Source organism: Mustela erminea, chromosome X, assembly GCF_009829155.1.
Source record: "Mustela erminea isolate mMusErm1 chromosome X, mMusErm1.Pri, whole genome shotgun sequence".
NCBI lineage: Eukaryota > Metazoa > Chordata > Mammalia > Carnivora > Mustelidae > Mustela > Mustela erminea.
The window spans coordinates 42,521,529-42,541,323 of NC_045635.1; the positions used below are offsets into that span (position 1 = coordinate 42,521,529).

General features: G+C 50.5%; 2 protein-coding genes across 2 annotated transcripts; one reads left to right on the top strand and one right to left on the bottom strand.

Annotated features, from left to right (window-relative positions):
- Positions 1-2,541: 2,541 nt before the first annotated feature.
- Positions 2,542-3,331, top strand: ERAS (ES cell expressed Ras). The gene has a single exon (XM_032330582.1). The coding sequence runs from the start codon at positions 2,554-2,556 to the stop codon at positions 3,253-3,255; it is 702 nt and encodes a 233-aa protein (XP_032186473.1). The 5' UTR covers positions 2,542-2,553; the 3' UTR covers positions 3,256-3,331.
- An 893-nt stretch (positions 3,332-4,224) lies between these two features.
- On the bottom strand, positions 4,225-10,007 carry PCSK1N (proprotein convertase subtilisin/kexin type 1 inhibitor). The gene is made up of 3 exons (XM_032330581.1): positions 9,774-10,007; positions 4,916-5,388; positions 4,225-4,589 (listed from the first exon to the last, which is right to left on the bottom strand). Exons 1-3 carry the CDS (start codon positions 9,885-9,887, stop codon positions 4,394-4,396), a joined length of 783 nt encoding a protein of 260 aa, XP_032186472.1. The 5' UTR covers positions 9,888-10,007; the 3' UTR covers positions 4,225-4,393.
- Between the last annotated feature and the right edge of the window lie 9,788 nt (positions 10,008-19,795).

Genomic DNA, 19,795 nt, shown 5'->3' on the forward strand with positions numbered 1-19,795 from the left:
CTCTGTCAGTCCTGTCACAGCTACGGTGGGTTCAGGTCGAGCGCTCCCGCCTTTCCCAGGACCGAGGTGAGCCGGGCCGCCGGGCCTCCAGCCCCCGGCCCCGAGCGGGGAGGCCTTTCCGCAGTAGGCTGTGGAAGAGCTATGGAGGTGGGCTTTGAAGGGGGCCCTTCCCCTACCTCCTCCCATTCTCAGGGGCCAACACCCACCCCCAGCCCCTAGCTCGGGAGCCTCGGTGGAGACAGACCTGGGCGCGGGAAGCAGGGGCTGCGGGCCCGAGCCCCGGGATTGGGGCGCCCCGGCACCCTAGAAAAAACCGGGTGAGCTGGGCCGGCGGGACCACAGGGGACAGGTTTAGGGGAAAACCTGTGGGTCCACCAGCCGCACCTCCCCCGGTTAAGGGAAGCGTGGCCCCGCGCGGGTGTCCGTTCGTAGGGTCTCACGTTCTGGCGCCTGCCTCCCCTCAACGTGCACCCCTGGATCCTGGGCGAATCCGGGGCCGGGTGGCTCCAGGAAGGGATCACAGGGTCTCAAGGGCCCTACGGGGACTCTCATAGCTCCCGGGCCACAATAAGTGGCTCGGTGTCACTAGGGAAGGGCGAGACCCCCACTGCCGTCGGTGGGGTCCGCGGCGGGCCGTTTGACCTCCGGCGGGTAAACGGCCACCGCTGCCTCGCTTGCTAAGGCCTCGCTGTTCCGTGCCGACACCGTGGCCTGGGTGGGGGATGGCTCAGCCTCTCCTGGGTGGTGGGAAGTGTCGCGGGGCCGTCAGGCGGCTCCCCTGCTGCAGGCCCAGGTCCTGGGAAATCATTCCTGCGGCGCCTTACCGTTCCCGAAGCCCTTTGCTAAGGGGGCAGAGTCTGTCTCAAGTGTCCCCGGCCTCAGGCGCGAGCACCCAAGAATTCCCAGTGGCGCGGACCCCAAACTCGAGAGTTAGCCTTCACCCCTCCCCACCCCTCGCGCCGCCTTTGACTCTCCGAGCAAATCCTGGCGGTTAGTTCCACCTTAGACTCTGACCTCTCCATCGAGGGCCTTGGACCACAGCAGCGGCCTCCTCGCCGCTGCTACATCTACTCCCTTTCTGTTCCCGAAGCATTCGAGGATTCCCCCCCCCAGCTCTGTCCTCAGTTTACCTCTTTTCACCATGGCCCTTCTTTCTAAGCCAGAGCATCTAATAACTATTGCCAGGAGTCTCTTTGGGCTGAGGACCTTACAGTCGCACCCCCATCTGGGACGTTCCCCACCCCCCAACCCTGACCTCCAGCTCCCAAATTCAACAGAACCCCCCCACGGATTCCTTGAACCCACCATCTGCCCCCCAAAACCGTTATTCTCCCCCGGGGTTTACAGAAAGCCTCAGGCTCCCAGCCATTATGATGCATTTGGTGAGGCCACACAGAACCAAGACCAGGATGTGTATTGAATAAGTTTAATGGTAATTTGCTATTAATAGCTAGCACTAATTGAGCACCTGCTGTGTGCCCATCATCTCCTACCTGCATGATAATTTACTTGCTTATTTTGTTGATTGTCTCCTTCTCACTTCCAGAATCTAATCCTCCCAAGGGCAGGGATTTCAGTCTATTTTGTTCGCTGCCTCTTCCCCACCCCCACACCTCCCACCTTCCTTCCCCACACCCATCACAATGCCTGGTGTGCCGGACGACGCTGGAAATAATGCATGAAAATTAGATAATAATAAAGAGGCCTAACTTGAACCGAGCACCTCCAGCCTGTTTATTTATTATTACAGGACATTTTACTTATTTATCTTTGTTGTTGTCTGTCTTCCTGACCACCATGTCACGTTCCTGGGGGCAGGGGCTTGCTGACTATTTTAACTATTTTCCCCAGTTGTTTGTCCTCACCACACAGTGGGTTCTCAATAGCCGCATGCTGAATATGTAAGAAAGACTTAAATTCTAATGCTAATGACCAACCGACCTCATAATTTTCCCATTTATTTCATTTATTGTCTCCACCTTTTGGAATACAAACTCCCTGGGGACAGGAATGTTGCTCGGCAGATAATATGTGACCCACACGTGCCGGGCTTGGGGATCAACAGTGATAAGATCGGAAACCAAAATCAAAACTGGCCCAAATCCCCACCAGCCTACGCCCAAGGGGGAGGGGCTGCTAATGGGCAGGAGCTTTCTTTTCCGGGTGAAGAAAATTTTCTTAGATTACAGTGATGGTTGCACAACAGTGTGAATATGCTAAAAAAAAATTGAATCGTGAACTTTAACTAGATTAACTGTGGTATAGAAATTACAACTCAATAAAGGGGCTCTTAAAACCCGTGCCTTCACATAGAGGGAATGAGACGGACAGAGATTAAGCAACATAAATAAGGTATACAGCCTACTAGAAGGTGCTTTGCACACACCTAGCCACTTATTAAATGTTGATTCCATGACACCAGCTGACCCCTTGCCCCCAATGGTCTTGCCTAACCCCCCGCTCCCCGCCCCCCCCCCGCCTCTCCCCCTTGTCTTTTCTCTTTCCCTCACAGGGCCTGCTGTCCGTATCTTCCCTGAGCTGCCCACCGGAGGAATGGCGCTGCCGAGAAACCCTAACATGTTTGATCTGGGCCTGGGTACGTGGAACCTCAGCTCTCAGGAGGAGAGCCAGAGGGCTCGGGCACCCTCCAAAAGTGTCGGCAAGCAGCTGCCCGAGTACAAGGCGGTTGTGGTGGGTGCCAGCGGTGTGGGCAAGAGCGCGCTCACCATCCAGTTGAACCACCAGTGCTTTGTGGAAGACCACGACCCCACAATCCAGGATTCCTACTGGAAGGAGGTGGCCCTGGGCCACGGGGGCTGCATTCTGAACGTGCTGGACACAGCGGGGCAGGCCACTCACAGGGCCCTGCGTGATCAGTGCGTGGCCATTGGGGATGGCGTGCTGGGGGTCTTCGCCCTGGATGACCCCTCGTCTCTAGCCCAGCTGCAGCAGATGCGAGCCACCTGGGGCCCTCATCGCACCCAGCCCCTCGTCCTTGTGGGCAACAAGTGTGACCTTGTGAGCAGCCCTGGAGATGCTCGTGCTGCTGCAGCAGCCCTTGCGAAGAGCTGGGGGGCCCCCTTCGTGGAGACCTCAGCCAAGACACGGCAAGGCGTAGAGGAGGCCTTTACCCTGCTCATCCAGGAGATCCAAAAGGTCCGGGAGGCCATGGCAAAGGAGGCCATGGCAGGGGCCAGTGGGGATAAGGCCCGGCACCAGAAGGCCATGTGCCGCTGCGGCTGTTCTGTGGCCTGAAGATCTCTGTCAGGAAGAGTGGCCCGCACCCATCTTCCCCCACCCCCAGCACCTAGCTGTGTGGGACACTGTTGGTGTACTGTGGATAGATGAGTCCCTCTGTTCGGGAGGTTTTCATTTGGTGATGGGCATTTGGTAACGTGCAGCATCATATTGGTTACTGGTGAGCGGAGATTGTGAGCCAAATTAAATAAATGGTGTTCTCAGGTTTCAAAGCTGCCTCTGTGCCAAGTGTTACGTGGGTGCGAGTGAAACTGGGGAGACTGTTCCTTGAATGGTGAGAATTCCTTCATTCAAGAAATGCTGGGGGGAGTCCACTGTGTGCCAGGCCCTGCTTTGGGTGCAAATGATGTAGAGGCCAGCAAGGCACTTAGAAATCCCTGCCCTTGTACATATAACCTAAGACTGTGTAAAAGCGAGTGTGGGAATAAAGAGTGACAGGGAGATCAAGGAAAGCCTTATTGAGTGTTTGACATTTGTCCTATTTCCCTGCTTTGACAAATACGCTTTCTTCATGACCTGGAGGCCCAGGTTTAAATTTCTCAGAGGCAGAGTCCCCCTGGGGGGTGGGGGGGTTGGTTACTGACCCCTGGCCTGCAGTCCACTCCTTCTCTTTCCCCTGGTAGCCTTTCCCCCAGAGCAGGAAGGCTCGTGGGTGCCTGTGGACACCTCGGCCAGCCAGCACAGCCCAAACTACTCATGCCTCACGGCAGTCCCTTGGTCCCCAAAAGGATGGGCCCCAGGAAAATGCTACTTGCTACAGGCCCTGAAAGTCCTCAGAGCCTTGTGGAGTGGGACCCAGGATCTGGGTGGTTACTGTCATTGTCTCTTTGGATGCCTCCCCCAGGAAAAGAGGCAGAGAGTGGGGGAGGGGGCCCCTCTGCCTTTGTCTGAGGGCGACCACCACCACTCATCCCACCGGACCCCACCCCGACCCTTAGCCAGAAACTGCCACTCTGGACAAGCACATAGCTGCTTCAAATCGCATTTATTGTGGGGCCAAAGGCGGGGATCTTGGGGTTTGAGGGCAGCAACTGCGGCCGACGGGTAAGCCGCTCTCAGTGTACCGACGGGGAGCAGTCGGGGTGTTGGGGTGGGGTGGTCCTGGGCCCGAGGGGGCTCAGAATCCAGGCGGTGCTCAGGGGGGCAGAAGGCGGCGCACCGGCGCCTGGGATGAGGGGGTCTCCAGGCGCTTCACCCGCAGCAGGGCCCCCAGCACGCCCTCAGGGGGCACCTCTGGGCCCAGATCCTGGTCCGCAGCACGGCGGAGGCGGCGCGGGGCAGCCACAGCCTCGGGATCTGGGCTCCCCGCGAGGATCCGCCCCAACAAGTACCTGCAAAAGAACCGGGAGGAAGGCGATGAGCGTGTATCCGCGCATCAACGTCTCTGCCCTAGGACCCAGACGGCCCTGCAACTCCATACTGCCTGGGGACCCGGCCCAGAAACCCGGCATCGGAGCGCCCCTCCCTGGGACCGACAGTGCGGCTCCCCACTCTCCCCAGCCAGACACCTCGGACCCTACACCTTGGCTGGATGTTCTCCCTCCTTCCTAGGATCGCAGGGCCTAAGTGTCGGCGCCACGCTGTGAGGCAGGCCCCCGCCGCTCCTGCCGCCCCCGCGACGCAGGTGCCGCCCCCTGCCCACCCCTTGCCGGGGTACCTCAGCAGCTCCGGGTCCACGTCAGGCGTCTCGTCGCCGGCGTCCTCGGTCTCTGGGCCGGTGGGGCCGTCGTCGTAGACAGGGGGCCGGGGTCTGAGCGCAGCGGCAGGGGCAGGGGCCGGGACGAGCTGGGCGGCGAGGGCGGCAGGGTCCAGGCGGGCGCGGAGCAGGGCGCGGGCCAGCTGCGCGGCGGGCGCGTCGGGGTCGTCCTCCAGGCCCAGCGGGGGGTCGTTGGTGCGCGGGGAGCTCCAGGCGCGCAGCAGCTGCGCCAGGACTCGCGCCTGCTGATCCTCGGCCTCCTGCGCCTCGGCCCGCGCCCGCTCCTGCCTTTCGGCCTCCAGCAGGTGCGCCAGCGCCCGCGCCAGCTCCTGCACGGCCCCAGCCGCCTCGCCCCGGGGCGCTGCTCGCCGGAAGCGGCGGGGAGAGCCAGCCTCAGCCATGGGCGACGCAGCTGCGCCCAGGCCGCGGGTGTCCTGCCGGAAGACGTGGGAGGGGGGAGATGTCAGCGTCTGCCAGGCCAGGGACCCCCGCCGCCACCAGGGGAGCCCTGTGGACCTCAAACATCCCCAGATGCCGCCCAAGGCACCGCGGCCCCTCAAATATACCCAGACACCCCTAAGGTCACTGGAGACTCCCAAATATGTCCAGTCACACTGCAGACCACCAAAGACCGCTGGTTCCCCAACCCCTCAATGATTTCCCAGTGATTCAGGATTTGCCCCAGGGCTGCTGGAGAACAGGTGTCTTTATAGGAGGGGTGATGGTGTTTATGACAGCCATAGATTTTTCTATATTGATGTCGTGGACTGTAAGAATCATATTTGCATTTTATAGGTTCTTATTGTTCACTGCTTTTGCCCAAAGGGTAGCAGACTGTTCTGCACCTTGCATTTGGGAATCTGTCCGGATCAGTACTTTCAGTGCATCTTTTCTCTCTCCCTTTTCTCTTTCCTCCCTCCCTCCGTATCTCATTCCCTCCCTCTCCATCTCTCTCCCCCTTCCTCTGTTTTCATTTCTTTCCTCCGCATTGAATCCCTTTTGTATGGATGCACACATTTTATTTAACCAGTCTTCGACTGATGGATGACAGATGGACATTTATGGTGTTTCCAATCTTCTGTTATTACTTTTTTTTTTTTTAAAGATTTTGTCTTTTAAGCAATCTCTACACCCCATGTGGGGCTGGAACTCACAACCCCATCAAGAACCTGGCGCTCTACTGACTGAGCCAGCCAGGCACTCCACCCCCCCACCCCCCACCAATCTTTTGCTATTCTTGTAATGTTGGGATGAGTAACCTTGTTCATATATTATTTGGTATGTGTGTAAATCTTTCTGTAGAATAAGTTACCCAATGATTAATTTTCAATCCAGACAGTTTTAAGGAATTTCAAAAAGCTTAAAGAAATAAAAACCGGTATCAAAAGTATGAGTAAGGAACAAAAAACCCCACAAAAATGACGATGAAGATTTGAAAAAGAAACATCTAGAAATATATTTTCTTAATTTTTACTTATCTATTTGAGAGAGAGAATGAAAGAGAAGGTCAGAGGGAAAAGCAGACTCCCCATGGAGCTGGGAGCCCAATGGGGGACTCGATCCCAGGACTCCGGAATCATGACCTGAGCCAAAGGCAGTCGCCCAACCAACTGAAGCACCCAGGCGCCCTAGAAATATGTTTTAAGTGAAATTCAAAATGAAGGAGGCAAGGGGCACCTGGCTGGCTCAGTGGGTGGAGCCTGTGACTCTTGATTTCTCGGTTGTGCAATTGAGCCCTACACTGGGTGTAGAGAGGACTTAAAAGTGAAATCTTCAAAAAAAAAAAATTAAATGGGCCAGTTAGACAGCAGATTCAGTCCAGCAGACGGAAGTAATAAGATGGAACAGAACTTAAGAACAGATGCACAGATATTGACAATTGCTACATGGCAGAAGGGATACTCCGAGCAGTGGGGACAGGACTGGCTCTTTCAAAAACCCATGCAGGGCGGTGCCTGGGTGGCTCAGATGGTTAACCATCTGCCTTGGGCTCAGGTCAACCAAGCCCCACATTGGGTTCCCTGCTCGGCGGGAAGCCTGCTTTCCCTCTCCCACTCCCTATGCTTGTGTTCCTTGTTCCTGCTCTTGCTGTCTCTCTCTCTGTCAAATAAATAAATAAAATCTTCAAAAAAAATCAACATGCAGGAACAACAAATAACCCAAACGTGGGAGCAATGAAAAGGAAAAGATGAGCAGGGACACCTGGATGGCTCAGTTGGCTCAGGTCATGATCCCAGGTCCTGGAATTGAGTCCCACATTGCATCATCGGGCTCCGAGTTCAGTGCGGAGCCTGCTTCTCCCTCTGCCTGATGCTCCCCCTGCTTGCGCTCTCTCTCTCTCTGACAGATAAATAAAATCTTTTAAAAAAAGAGAAGATGAATAAACTGACTAATTAAAATGAATAATTTCTTTTTATCCCAAGACACCATAAAAGAATGAACAGTCAAACCAGAGTGGGAGAAGAGGTCTGCAACACAGATAGTCAATAAAGGACTAGTATCCAGTATACCAAAAAATGCCTTAAAAGCGAAGAGAAAAACAAGCTAATATAAAAATAAGGAGGGGTAAAAAAAATAAAAAATAAATAAAAATAAATTTTAAAAAAATAAGGAGGGGTGCCTGGCTGGCTCTGTCAGAAGAGCTTGCGACTCTTGATCTCGGGGTCATGAGTTCGAACCCCACCCACGTGGGGTGGAGAGATTACTTATATAAAGAATGAAAACTAGATTTTAAAAATAGGGAAAATTGATGTCCAAGTATTTCACAAAAAAGGAAACAAATCGAGTAACTAAATACATGGAAAACAGTGAGCCTCATTAGCAATCAGGAAAATGCAAATTTAAGTGCCAGTGAGATACTAAGCATCATACATCCCAAAGAACTCAAACCTCCTAGTGATGCCCAATGCTGACATGGCTGTGGGAAAAACAGAAACTCTCATACATTGCTGATGGGAGTTCAATTGCCAAAATAACTTTGAAAAACAGTTCAGCAATGTCTAAAAAGCTGCACAAATCCTATGACCCACTCCTGGGTGTGCTACAACCCAGGGTAGCTTTTGTACATATACTACTGGAACCAGGTTTGTGAAAAATCATATGGGGCACTGTTTGTGACAGCGCTGAAGTGGAGAGAGCGGGGGAGGGGGGATCCTGGAAGCTGCCCAAATGTCTACAGACATATTGAGAACACACATGAATCATGATATACTCAGACACTGATGATATCCTCAGAAAATGAAATATTAGGCAGCAATAAAAACAAATGAATTACGGCCATGCACTTCAATGTGCAAATGTGCATGGTGGATGCATCTCACAGGCGATGCAGAGCCAAAAAGAAAACAAAACAAAACCAAAAAAAAAAAAAAAAACCAAACAGCAAAAAAACACACAATAAAACAAAAAAACAAGGAATTCCACTGCGGCTGAGACTACCAGATGCCCCGATGACTTCCTAGTGACCCCTAGTGACTAAAAGGAGCCTGATGCCTGGTATGATTCCATTTCTATGAAGAAAGGCTAAACAACATATTGTTTAGACCTACACACATATGTGATAAGCTACAAACCAAAGTAAGGAATCAATGAACAGAAAATACAGGATAATGATTAGGGAGCAAGTGGGTTGTTGTGCACAGGGGGCTGGCTCCCAGGGGCTTCTAACTATCGGTCATGCTCAATTTCTTAACCTGAGTAGTGGGTACACACAGGGGTTATTTTATCATTATTCCTTACATCATACATGTATGTTAACCATATTATGTCATATGTAAAATATTTAATAATTTTTTAAATCCCCCATCCTTGATGAGTTGAAGGAGGATGTGCTCCAAGTGCCCTAGGCACCCATCACCCCTCAGCCCCTGGAGAATCACACACTCACCAGCAATCACAGCTTCCCATGGGTTCACACTCCCATGGGCTAACAAGCCTTAAGATGTCACACGCGCAACCTGACATTGCCACAGCCACACACGAGGAACTGCACACATTCACAGACGCTGCTGTCCATGTGGTCACAATGGCCAAGCTACCCAGATGCAAGGACACACATCACCCTTAAAGACACAATGCAGCCCGGAGACATCATGGCTCCTCTCCCCACAATGACACAGCTCCATAAAGGGACAGGGAGAAACAGCCTCCTGAACAGCCATACAAAATCCTAGTCGCTTGGTCCAACAGAACCAGAATGGGATGTGCACATGGGGCGGCAAAGACCACTCCCATCTAAAGAAGGAAATCACACACACACACACACACACACACACACACACACATGCCCATAGGTTAGCCATCCCCATTGGATTTACAAACAGTGTCCCTGAGACAAGTCAAACGCAGGAAGACCCCCAGCATCACCCTCACTGCACACCCAGACCCACAACGGCGCCCCTGCAGGGACGCTCGGAAGCGCTGACATCAAAGGATACGCACTTACAGAGACAGCACATTCTCACGCCCCAGTCAGCGCATCCCACACACAGTGACCTATGCGGACACCCCCTTCCTTCACGCTCGCTCGTCCCATGGACTGCACCACAAGCGACCAGCGGAGCGAGGCCCGGCCTGCGCCAGGTGCCAAGGGTGGGCAGGGCGTGGCTGCCAGCGGAGAACCGCACACCCGCAGGCCGAGTCCTGCATGGCCTGGGCGCGGACGGGCGGAGGCCCCCGGACCCCCTCTGGCCGATCTCCCCGCACGTCCGGGAGCAGGCGGGGGCCCGCGAGGACGAGGGGCCAGCAGCCGAGCACAGACCCTCGCTCGCCCACAGCCTCCTCCCGCCCACCCCCACCCGGTGCCCGACTGGTGTCGCACCTTTACCGGCCGCGCGCAGAACGCGGGGGACGGCCGTAGTAAGGCCAACAGCAGCAGCACCAAAAGGCCGACGCCCCCGGCCCGCGGCCCGCCGAGCAGCGGCGACCACGCCATGCTGCCCCAGCGAGCCGGGCTCCGGACGGGCGGACTGGCTGGCAAATGCGCAGCGCTGGGGCGAGCGGGCAAGGCTGCGGTGCTTTGCGGCTGCGCGCGCGGGGGAACCCGGTCCTCCCCCTGCCCAACCCCCCCACTCCCCTCACCCCACCCCTCCTCCGTCTCCCGCCACTCTACGCAGGCGCAGCCCGGGAGCCCCAGCAACCCCTCCATCCTGCCCGTCGCCATGGAGATGCCCAAGGGGCAAGGTGGTAAACTGGAGCCTTCGATGGCGGTTGCCATGGCAGTCGGAGGGCGGTTACCGGGGCAACAGACCTTGCTGTCCCTTAGCAGACAGGCAGGCAAAATTGACTCAGTGGAGTGGAATGGGGATCTGGTCCCCCACCTCTCCCTCCCTGGGGAGGAGACATATGACTTTGTTCACTGGATAAACAGTTCCTCGCTGCTATGGGTGAGGATCGATACATAGATAAATAGATTTTACCCATACATTGTTCCAGAAAAGGGTCTCAAGCCACTTAAAACGATACATCCAAGGAAACAAAACTTTGGTAAAATTTGAGTAGACATTGGGCAAAAAATGTTGGGGAGGGAATGTTAGTGGCTATTTCTGGGTGGGGAGATAGATAATGGTTTGTCACTCTCTCCTTTACCCTTCTCTCTGTTGTCTGAAAAAAAAATGTAATGAATATGCATCACTATTAAAATCATATCAACATAAAGATATTTTCATTTAGGAATCAAAACAAACTATGCGGGCGCCTGGGTGGCTTAGTTAAGCATCTGCCTTCGGCTCAGGTCATGATCTCAGGGTCCTGGAATTGAGCCCCAGATTGGGCTCTCTGCTCAACAGTGAGTCTTCTTCTCCCTCTCCCTCTGTGCTCACTCTCTCTTTCCCTCTCTCACGTTCACTCTCTCTCAAATAAATAAATAAATCTTTAAAAAATAAAAAACAAAGTATGGTAACATGGCACAAATTCAAAGTGAAGAAAGACACCTTGATGCTGCTATGAGTATATCTAATCCATTGATTCTGTCTCCACCTCTTCTGTATTACAAACAACTTTACAAGGAAAATCATTATACATATCCCTTTATGGTCCTGAAGATGATGTTCCCAGTGAGGGGGTGACGAACACATGTTTAAAGGTGGCTCCCATGATGCTTGTCTCTTGGTGTCCACAATCTTGTGTAATCCCCTCCCTTTTGAAAGTATGCATGACCAAAGGTGACCAGATATATGTAATAACATGTACATAATTACATCAGAAATGAGGTTGGTGGGGCGCCTGGGTGACTCAGACGGTTAAGCATCTGCCTTCGGCTCAGGTCATCATCCAAGGATCTTGGGATCGAGCCCCGCATCAGGCTCCCTGCTCCTCAGGGAGCCCACTTCTCCCTTTCCCTTTGCCTCCTGCTCCCCCTGCTTGTGCTCTCTCTCTCTCTCTGTCAAATAAACAAAATCTTAAAAAAAAAAAAAAAAAAGAAAGAAAGAAAGAAAGAAGGTTGGAACTGTTATGGGCGGGAGAGTCTGTTGGGTGAATGGAGATGTTGGTTCTTGGATTCCCCATGAAAGATTTACATGAGGATCCACAGTCAAAGGCAGCCAGAAGGAAGTTAGCAAACACGAAGCAGTTTATTAAGGACAATGCACACTCAAGAGTGGAGAGTGGGCATTCCCCGAGGTCGCAACTGCGCCAGGTTAGGGATGTCTTTTCTTTTTATCACAGCAGGGTGGTCTCTGACTGAGGTTATTCTCAATCACCTAAGGGACTTCTCCTACCAGTTGGGAGGGGAGTTTTTGGCCCTACAAGGTTCTTGCTGGAAGTGTTATGGCCATTTTCCCCCCCGGGGGGGGACATTTAAACTGGGCACAGACTGGTGGCTGGACCCCAGGCCAAGCTGGGGGTGTAATATATAATGTAAATATACGATAATAAAGCTCTAGGTTACCCTAGCCTCAGGTGGAGAGAAAGAGAGGTAGCCTCTAGGAACCGAAGGTGGTCCCAGCGGACAGTCAGCAAGAAATCAAAGCCCCCAGTCCTTCACCTGCAAGGAACTGAATTCTTTTTTTACAAAAGATTTTATTTATTTATTTGGCAGAGAGAGACACAGGGAGAGAAGGAACACAAGCAGGGGGAGTGGAAGAGGGAGAAGCAGGCAGGTTCCCCGCTGAGCAGGGAGCCCAATGCAGGGCTCCATCCCAGGACCCCAGGGTCATGGCCAGAGCCAAAGGCAGATGCCCAATGACTGAGCCACCCAGGCGCCCCAAGGAACTGAATTCTGCCAATAGCCAGAGTGAACTTGGATCCTTCTCCAGTCAGGCCTCATATGAAACTGTAGCCCTTGTCAGCACCTTCATTTCAGCTTCATGAAGCCTGAAGCAGAGATCCCAGTTAAGCCACGTCCTGACCTCTGACCCACAGAAACTGTGAGTTAATGTTGTTGTGTGTGTGTGTGTGTGTGTGTGTGTGTGTGTGTGTTAAGATTTTATCTATTTATTAGACAGACAGAGATCACAAGTAGGCAGAGGCAGGCAGAGAGAGAGGAAGCAGACTCCCCGCTGAGCAGAGAGCCCAATGCGGGGCCAGGACCCTGGGATAATGACCCGAGCCTTAGGCAGAGGCTTTAACCCACTGAGCCACCCCGGCGCTCCTGTTGTGTGTTGTTTTAAGCTGAGAAGTAACATATCATCAACAAACTAGGAATAGAAGAGAACACCTTCAACCTGATAAAGGACAAAAGCCCATGGCTAACATCATACTTAACAGTGGATCAGGATCAAGACAAGGATGTTCCAGGGGCATTTGGCTGGTTCAGTCAGTATAGCATATGACTCTTGATCTTGGGGTGGTAAGTTCAAGCCCCATATTAGGTGTAGAGCTTACTTAAAAAAAAAAAAAAGATAGGGATGTTTCCTCTCGCTTTTATTTGACATTCTAGCCAGGGCACTTGGGCAAGAAGAAAAAAGCATCCACAGTGGAAAGGCAGAAATGAAATCATTTCATTTGCAAATGATGTGACCTTATACATGGATAATCTTTTTTTTTTTGAAGATTTCATTTATTTGACAGAGATCACAAGTAGGCAGAGAGGCAGGCAGAGAGAGAGAAAGGAAGGGAAGCAGGCTCCCCGCTGAGCAGAGAGCCCAATGCGGGGCTCCATCCCAGGACCCTGAGATCATGACCTGAGCCGAAGGCAGAGGCTTAACCCACTGAGCCACCCAGGCGCCCCTACATGGATAATCTTAAGGAATCTACAACAAAAACATTGGAGTTAATAGATGAGACTGGCGAGGTTGCAGGATATAAGATCAATATTACAAAACTCAATGTTATGTCTATACATGAGCTATGAACCATCCAAAATGAAAGAAAACAATTCCATTTGCAGTACCATCAAAAAGAATAAAAACACTTAGGAACAAATTTAACAAAATAAGGGCAAGACTGTAGCCTGGAAACCACGAAAACCATCTAACATAAGCCCAAATCCCATAATCACTTTCTTCCAACACCCCTCTTTTAGATACTCCATGGTTCTCCACGGCATGTGGTGTCCCTCACAAGCTAATAAACCCAGGTTGGTTTGACTGCAGCTGTGTTCCTGATGGTCTTTGACTAATGGGCACTAACACAAATGGAGAAGGTTTTGCTGAGATTGGGCAGAAATCCTCACTGCCCTACTCTGTTCTGAGACCTTCAACTCAGTAAGAGTGCACATATCTGAAACCCCTTGTGTCTCCAGCTAATTGAGTCACCTCCCTGCCCATGCTTGGCTTGGGAGTAAGTTCACAGAGCCTCAAATATAGGCAATTCAATGAGGTCCTCTGCATTGGATGTTTTGTTTGTTTTCCTAAGAATGAGGATACCCCAGACTTTGGTTATCTGATCAGATACATAGTGTTACTTGGTAAAATTGTTTTCTAGATTTCTAGCACCTGTTTCTGTGGTCTGTCCAATTGTCTATGTGAAACATATAAGTGTTATATTTAGTTACATAGTTGAGCATTCCTTGACAACAAAAGGAAAAAGTCTATAGGAAGAGAAAGAGCATAGCCCTGACATTTGTTCCCAAACTGGCCTTGGGGGCTGAGAAGTCCCTGTCTCTTCAGACCAGCATCCTTTGGACAAACAAGCCTTGGATCACCATTAGAAAATCTGATGCGGAAGCAGTCTCAAATAGATGTTTGTACACATGTGTTCATAGCAGCGCTATTCACAACAGGTAAACACGGAAGGAAGCCAAGTGTCCGTCGGTGGATGAGTGGATAAACAAAATATCATATATACCTACAATGGAATATTATTCAGCCTTTAAGGAAGGAAATTCTGATACATGTGACCACAAGGATGAACACTGAGGACATTATGCTAAGTGAGATAAGCCAGTCCCCAAAAGAGGAATACTGAAGGAGTCTACTAACATGACGTACTTAGAAGAGTCAAAATCTTAGAGACAGAAAGTAGAATGGTTGGTTACCAGGGACTGTGGGAGAGGGGAGAAGAGGAAGTTAGTGTTTAATGAGTACAGGGTTCAGGGTTTTTTTTAAAGATTTTATTTATTTGAGAGAGAGCACGCTCCAGCACGAGTTGGGGGGGGGTGCACAGGGAGAGAGAGGGAAAGAGGAAGAAGCAGACTCCCCACTGAGCAGGGAGCCCTACACACTGGGATCCTAAGACCCTGTGATCACGACCTGAGCCACCCAGGCACCCCTGGAGTTTCAGTTTTATAAGATGAAAAGAGCTGGGGCATCTGGATGGCTCAATGGGTTAAGTCTCTGCCTTTGGCTCAGATCATAATCTCAGGGTCCTGGGATCGAGCCCCACATCGGGTTTTCTGCTTAGCGGGGAGCCTGCTTCCCCTTCTCTCTCTGCCTGCCTCTCCGCCCACTTGTGATCTCTCTCTCTCTGTTAAAATCTTAAAAAAAAAAACAAAACAGGGACGCCTGGGTGGCTCAGTGGGTTAAGCCGCTGCCTTCAGCTCAGGTCATGATCCCAGCGTCCTGGGATCGAGTCCCACATCGGGCTCCTTGCTTGGCAGGGAGCCTGCTTCTCCCTCTGCCTCTGTCTGCCATTCTGTCTGCCTGTGCTCGCTCTCTCTCCCTCTCTCTCTGACAAATAAATAAATAAAAATATTTAAAAAAAAAAACAGATGAAAAGAGCTATGGAGATGGATGGTGGTGATAGTTGCACAATATTATGAACGTATTTAACACTACTGAAATGTACACTTAAAATGGTAAAGATAGTACATTTTATGTTATGTGTATTTCACCACAATAAAACAAACAAAACATACATGAAATTTCTTCTTCAGTCTTGTCTTTGTGTCCCTGAGAATTGCTTTGTTTAATTTCATCTGCTCAGTCAGGAGGGTTTTTATTCCTGGCCCACCACCATGACAATTGGCCTTTAGTGGGAATTTAGAAACACCAGCTACATAACACCCCCTTATGGAGCACTGCGATTCTCATGGGATCTTCCCAGTCTAAAACTGTGCCTGTCAGGCCAAGCACCTGTGTCCTTCATGTTTTTTCAGCAGAATGTCAACATAAATGTTTATCTAACCACAACAGGCATAATTTCACCAGAGAAATGTCAAAACTGCAGTAACTACTTTGGGAAACTTCTGCCATGAGAAAGATTGTTCATTTGAGGGCCACCTTAGAACAAAAAGGGCATCTGGGGGCATCTGGGTGGTGGCTCCATGGGTTAAGCATCTGGGTCTCGATCTCAGGGTTGGCAGTTCAATGCCCTCATGGGGCTCCACACTGGGCGTGTCACCCACTTAAAAAAAGGAAATTTATACAATTTTTTAAAGGAGCAATAATGGCAGAAATCCACACAAAGAGATGGCTTGTTTCCTTTATCTAAGAGAGAGATCATCTTGTTTAACAAAGGAGACACCCTTCTCTTCATTTCTGTATTTGGGGATTAAGGAGTGTCGACGTTTAAGATTTTATTTATTTATTTATTTAAGAGAGAGCGCACGCAGGATCTCACGCGGGGGTTGGGGGAAGCAAAGGGGGAGGGAGGGAGAGGGAGAAAGAATCTCAAGCAGACTCCTCACCAAGCACAGAGCCTGGGGGCAGGGGAGGCAGGTTCCATTTCATGATCCTGAAATCACCACCCCAGCTGAAACCGAGTTGGACACTTAACTGACTGACCCACCCAACTTTTTAAAAAAAGATTTATTTATTTATTTGAGAGACAGCGAGCGAGCACATATGTAGTCAAGCTGGGGGAAGGGCAGAGGAAGAGGAGAAGCAGTCTCCCCTCTGAGCGTGGAGCCCTCCTTGGGATTGATCCCACAGCACTGAGACTATGGTCCAAGTGGAAATCAAGAGTCAGCTACGTGACTGAGCCACCCAGGTGCTCCAAGGAGTGAGGAATTTTTTTTTAAAGATTTTATTTATTTATTTGGGCACCTGGGTGGCTCAGTCATTAAGCGTCTGCCTTTGGCTGAGGTCATGATGCCAGGGTCCTGGGATTGAGCCCCGTATCAGGCTCCCTGCTGGACAGGGAGCCTGCTTCTCCCTCTCCCACTCCCCCTGCTTGTGTTCCCTCTATTGCTGTGTCTCTCTGTCAAATGAATAAATAAAATCTTCAAAAAAAAGATTTTATTTATTTGAGAGAGAGAGATAGTGACAGATAGAGAAAGAGACACAGGTAGGGAGGAGAGAGAGAAGCAGGCTCCCTGCTGAGCAAGAAGCCTAATGCGGGACTCGATCCCAGGACCCTGGGATCATGCCCTAAGCCGAAGGCAGACGCTGAACCGACTGAGCCACCCAGGAGCCCCAGAGTGCTGACTTTTTTTAATACTATGCCTTGATAAAATTACCAAAGGCCCAATTTATTGTTTAAATCAGCTGTAATAACTCCCTTTTTGTATTTATTTGATGGGACACCTGGGTGGCTCAGTTGGTTAAGCAGCTGCCTTCGGCTCAGGTCATGATCCCAGCGTCCTGGGATCGAGTCCCACATCGGGCTCCTTGCTTGGCAGGGAGCCTGCTTCTCCCTCTGTCTCTGCCTGCCATTCTGTCTGCCTGTGCTCGCTCGCTCTCCCTCTCTCTCTGACAAATAAATAAAATCTTAAAAAAAAAAAAGATGTATTTATTTGAAAGAGAGAGAATGTGCACACGGGGGAGGGGCAGAGGAAGAGGGAGAAAGAGAAGGAATCCTCACGCAGACTCCCCACTGTGCATGGAGCCTGATGCAGGGCTACATCCCAGACCCCAAGGCCATGACCCCAAGGGCAACCAAGCACCTTCCACCTAACCAACTGAGGCACCCAGGTGCCCCATCTCTTTTCTTATTTTTTTAAAGACTTTATTTATTTATTTGACAGAGAGAGAGAGAGAGAGAGAGAGAGTGCACACAAGCAGGCAGGGAGGTAGGCAGAGGGAGAGAGAGAAGGAGGCTCCCCGCTGAGCAGAGAGCCCAATGTGGGACTTGATTCCACCCGGAACTCTGGGATCATGACCTGAGCCAAAGACAGATGCTTAACTGACTGACCCACCCAGGCGCCCTCTTTTATTTTTTATTATTTTATTGGCTCTTTTGAGAGAGGGTTGAAGGGTAGAGGGAGAGAATCCCCTCGATCCCAGGACCCATAGGATCACGACCTGAAGCAAAATCAAGAATCAGTTTCTTTAACCAACTGAGCCACTCAGGAGCCCCTGCAATAATTCTCTTTTGAGTATTTTTAAAAAGATTTACTTATTCATTTGACAGAGAGAGAGGTAATACAAGCAGGGGGAGTGGGAGAGGGGAAAGCAGGCTTCCTACTGAGCAGGGAGCCCAATTCGGGACTCGATCCCAGGACCCTGGGATTATGACCTGAGCCAAAGGCAGATGGTTAATGACAAAGCCACCCAGGAGCCTCTCCTTTGAGTGTGTTTATGTCAGATTGTATTTTCACGCAGCCAAAATTCCTCCCCTCTCCTTGTAGAGGGAATATAACTAGATTTTTATGATGATAATTCCTTTCTTTAAAAAAAAAGATTTTATTTATTCATTTGACAAACAGAGATCACAAGTAGGCAAAGAAACAGGCAGAGAGAGAGGAGGAAACAGGCTCCCTGCTGAGCAGAGAGCCCGATGTGGGGCTCAATCCCAGGACCCTGAGATCATGACCTGAGCCGAAGGCAGAGGCTTTAACCACTGAGCCACCCAGGTGCCTCTAATTTCTCTTTTTTAAAAAGATTTTATATATCTATTTATTTGGGACAAAGAGTGCACATATGTAGGGTGAGTGGCAGGCAGAGGGAGAGGGAGAATCAGACTCCCTGCCAAGCAGAGAGCCCGACGTGGGGCTCCATCCCAGGACCCTGGGATCATGGCCTGAGCCAAAGGCAGACACCCAACTGACTGAGCCACCCAGACGCCCCTTACAGTGATAATTTCATGTTCATCTGAAGGCACCTCAGGAACCCTTATTAAAATGGACAACAAATGAAGGCAATTCTATATCTTTTGCCATACTTCAGATAGCCTTAAGAAGAATGGAAGGTAGCAAAACTGCTTCGTGGTATTAGCCACAATAGCAGAGCTAAATTGGCCTTGATACTGTACCAACATTGATGGGGTAACTTAAAGGCTCTTGCTGAGGTGGTCCCCTTGAATGTCATACCTCCAATGACACAATCATGGCAAATACTGTAAAGGTAGGACATGGGTAGGAACCCAAGACTTGAAGTCCCTTTAAACACCTCCAAATGGGTTATGAGCATGTTCTGGCTGTGGTTTATTTTCTAGGCCAACTGAGATTTTCATTGGCAGAGAGCCTTTGCTATAAGGGGAGGGGAAATTGCTTCCTTTTGTATTTGAATCTCAACTTGTCTCTCCAGTAACAGGGGCGCACATTGCACTCATTTAAATAACTGTCCTCTAAAAACTTACTCACAAACCCTACAGTCATTAGCATCCATAAGCTTCAGAAAAAGTAGAGACTTAATGGGATTCTATTTTTTTTTTAATTTTTAAATTTTATTTTAAAGATTTTATTTATTTGACAGACAGAGATCAAAAGTAGGCAAAGAGGCAGGCAGAGAGAGAGGAAGGGCAGCAGGCTCCCTCTGAGCAGAGAGCCCGATGCGGGACTCAATCCCAGGACCCTGGGATCATGACCTGAGCTGAAGGCAGAGGCTTTAACCTACTGAGCCACCCAGGTACTCCCTTAGTGGAATTCTAAACGTAAAAACAACAGAAAACAAACTGATGGTTGCCAGAGGGGAAGGGGTGGGGGGAGTAGGCACAAATGGGTGACGGCTAGTGGGATGTACAGGTTTCCAGTTATGGAATGAACCAGTCATGGGCAGGAAAGGCACAGCATAGGGAACACAGTCGACGGTATTGTAATGGTATTGTATGGTGACACAGGGTAGCTATACTTGTGGTCAGCAGAGCATCGCATATAGAGACGATGAATCACTATGAATTATTATGTGTTCCTGAAACTAATGTGACAGCGTATGTCAACTAAACTGGAATTACAAAAAAATTCAGGGCGCCTGGCTGGCTCAGTTGGTTAAGCGTTTGCCTTCAGCTCAGGTCATGATCTCAGTGTGCTGGGATTGAGTCCCGCATCAAATCTTGCTCCCTGCTGAGCAGGGAGCCTGCTTCTCTCTCTCCCCTTCCCCCTGCTCGTGATCTCTCTCAATCTGTCTCAAATAAATAAAATCTTTTTTAAAAAAAAATCAACACACCTCTGGGGCGCCTGGATGGCTTGGTCGGTTAAGATCTGCCTTTGGCTTAGATCATGATTTCAGGATCCTGGGATGGAGCCCAGGGTCTGGCAGTGTGCTCAGCAGGGAGTCTGCCTGTCCCTCTCCCTTTGTTCCTCCCCCAACCTGTGCTCTCTCCCTCTCAAACAAACAAACAAACAAACAAATAAATAAATTCTTT

Excerpts from the sequence above, each read along its gene's own strand:
- ERAS (XM_032330582.1), top strand. The coding sequence starts at position 2,554 with ATGGCGCTGCCGAGAAACCCTAACATGTTTGATCTGGGCCTGGGTACG.
- PCSK1N (XM_032330581.1), bottom strand. The coding sequence starts at position 9,887 with ATGGCGTGGTCGCCGCTGCTCGGCGGGCCGCGGGCCGGGGGCGTCGGC. Across the intron at positions 5,389-9,773 it reads TCTGCGCGCGGCCGGTAAAG|GACACCCGCGGCCTGGGCGC; the intron begins GTGCGACACCAG and ends GTCTTCCGGCAG. Across the intron at positions 4,590-4,915 it reads GTGGACCCGGAGCTGCTGAG|GTACTTGTTGGGGCGGATCC; the intron begins GTACCCCGGCAA and ends GTTCTTTTGCAG.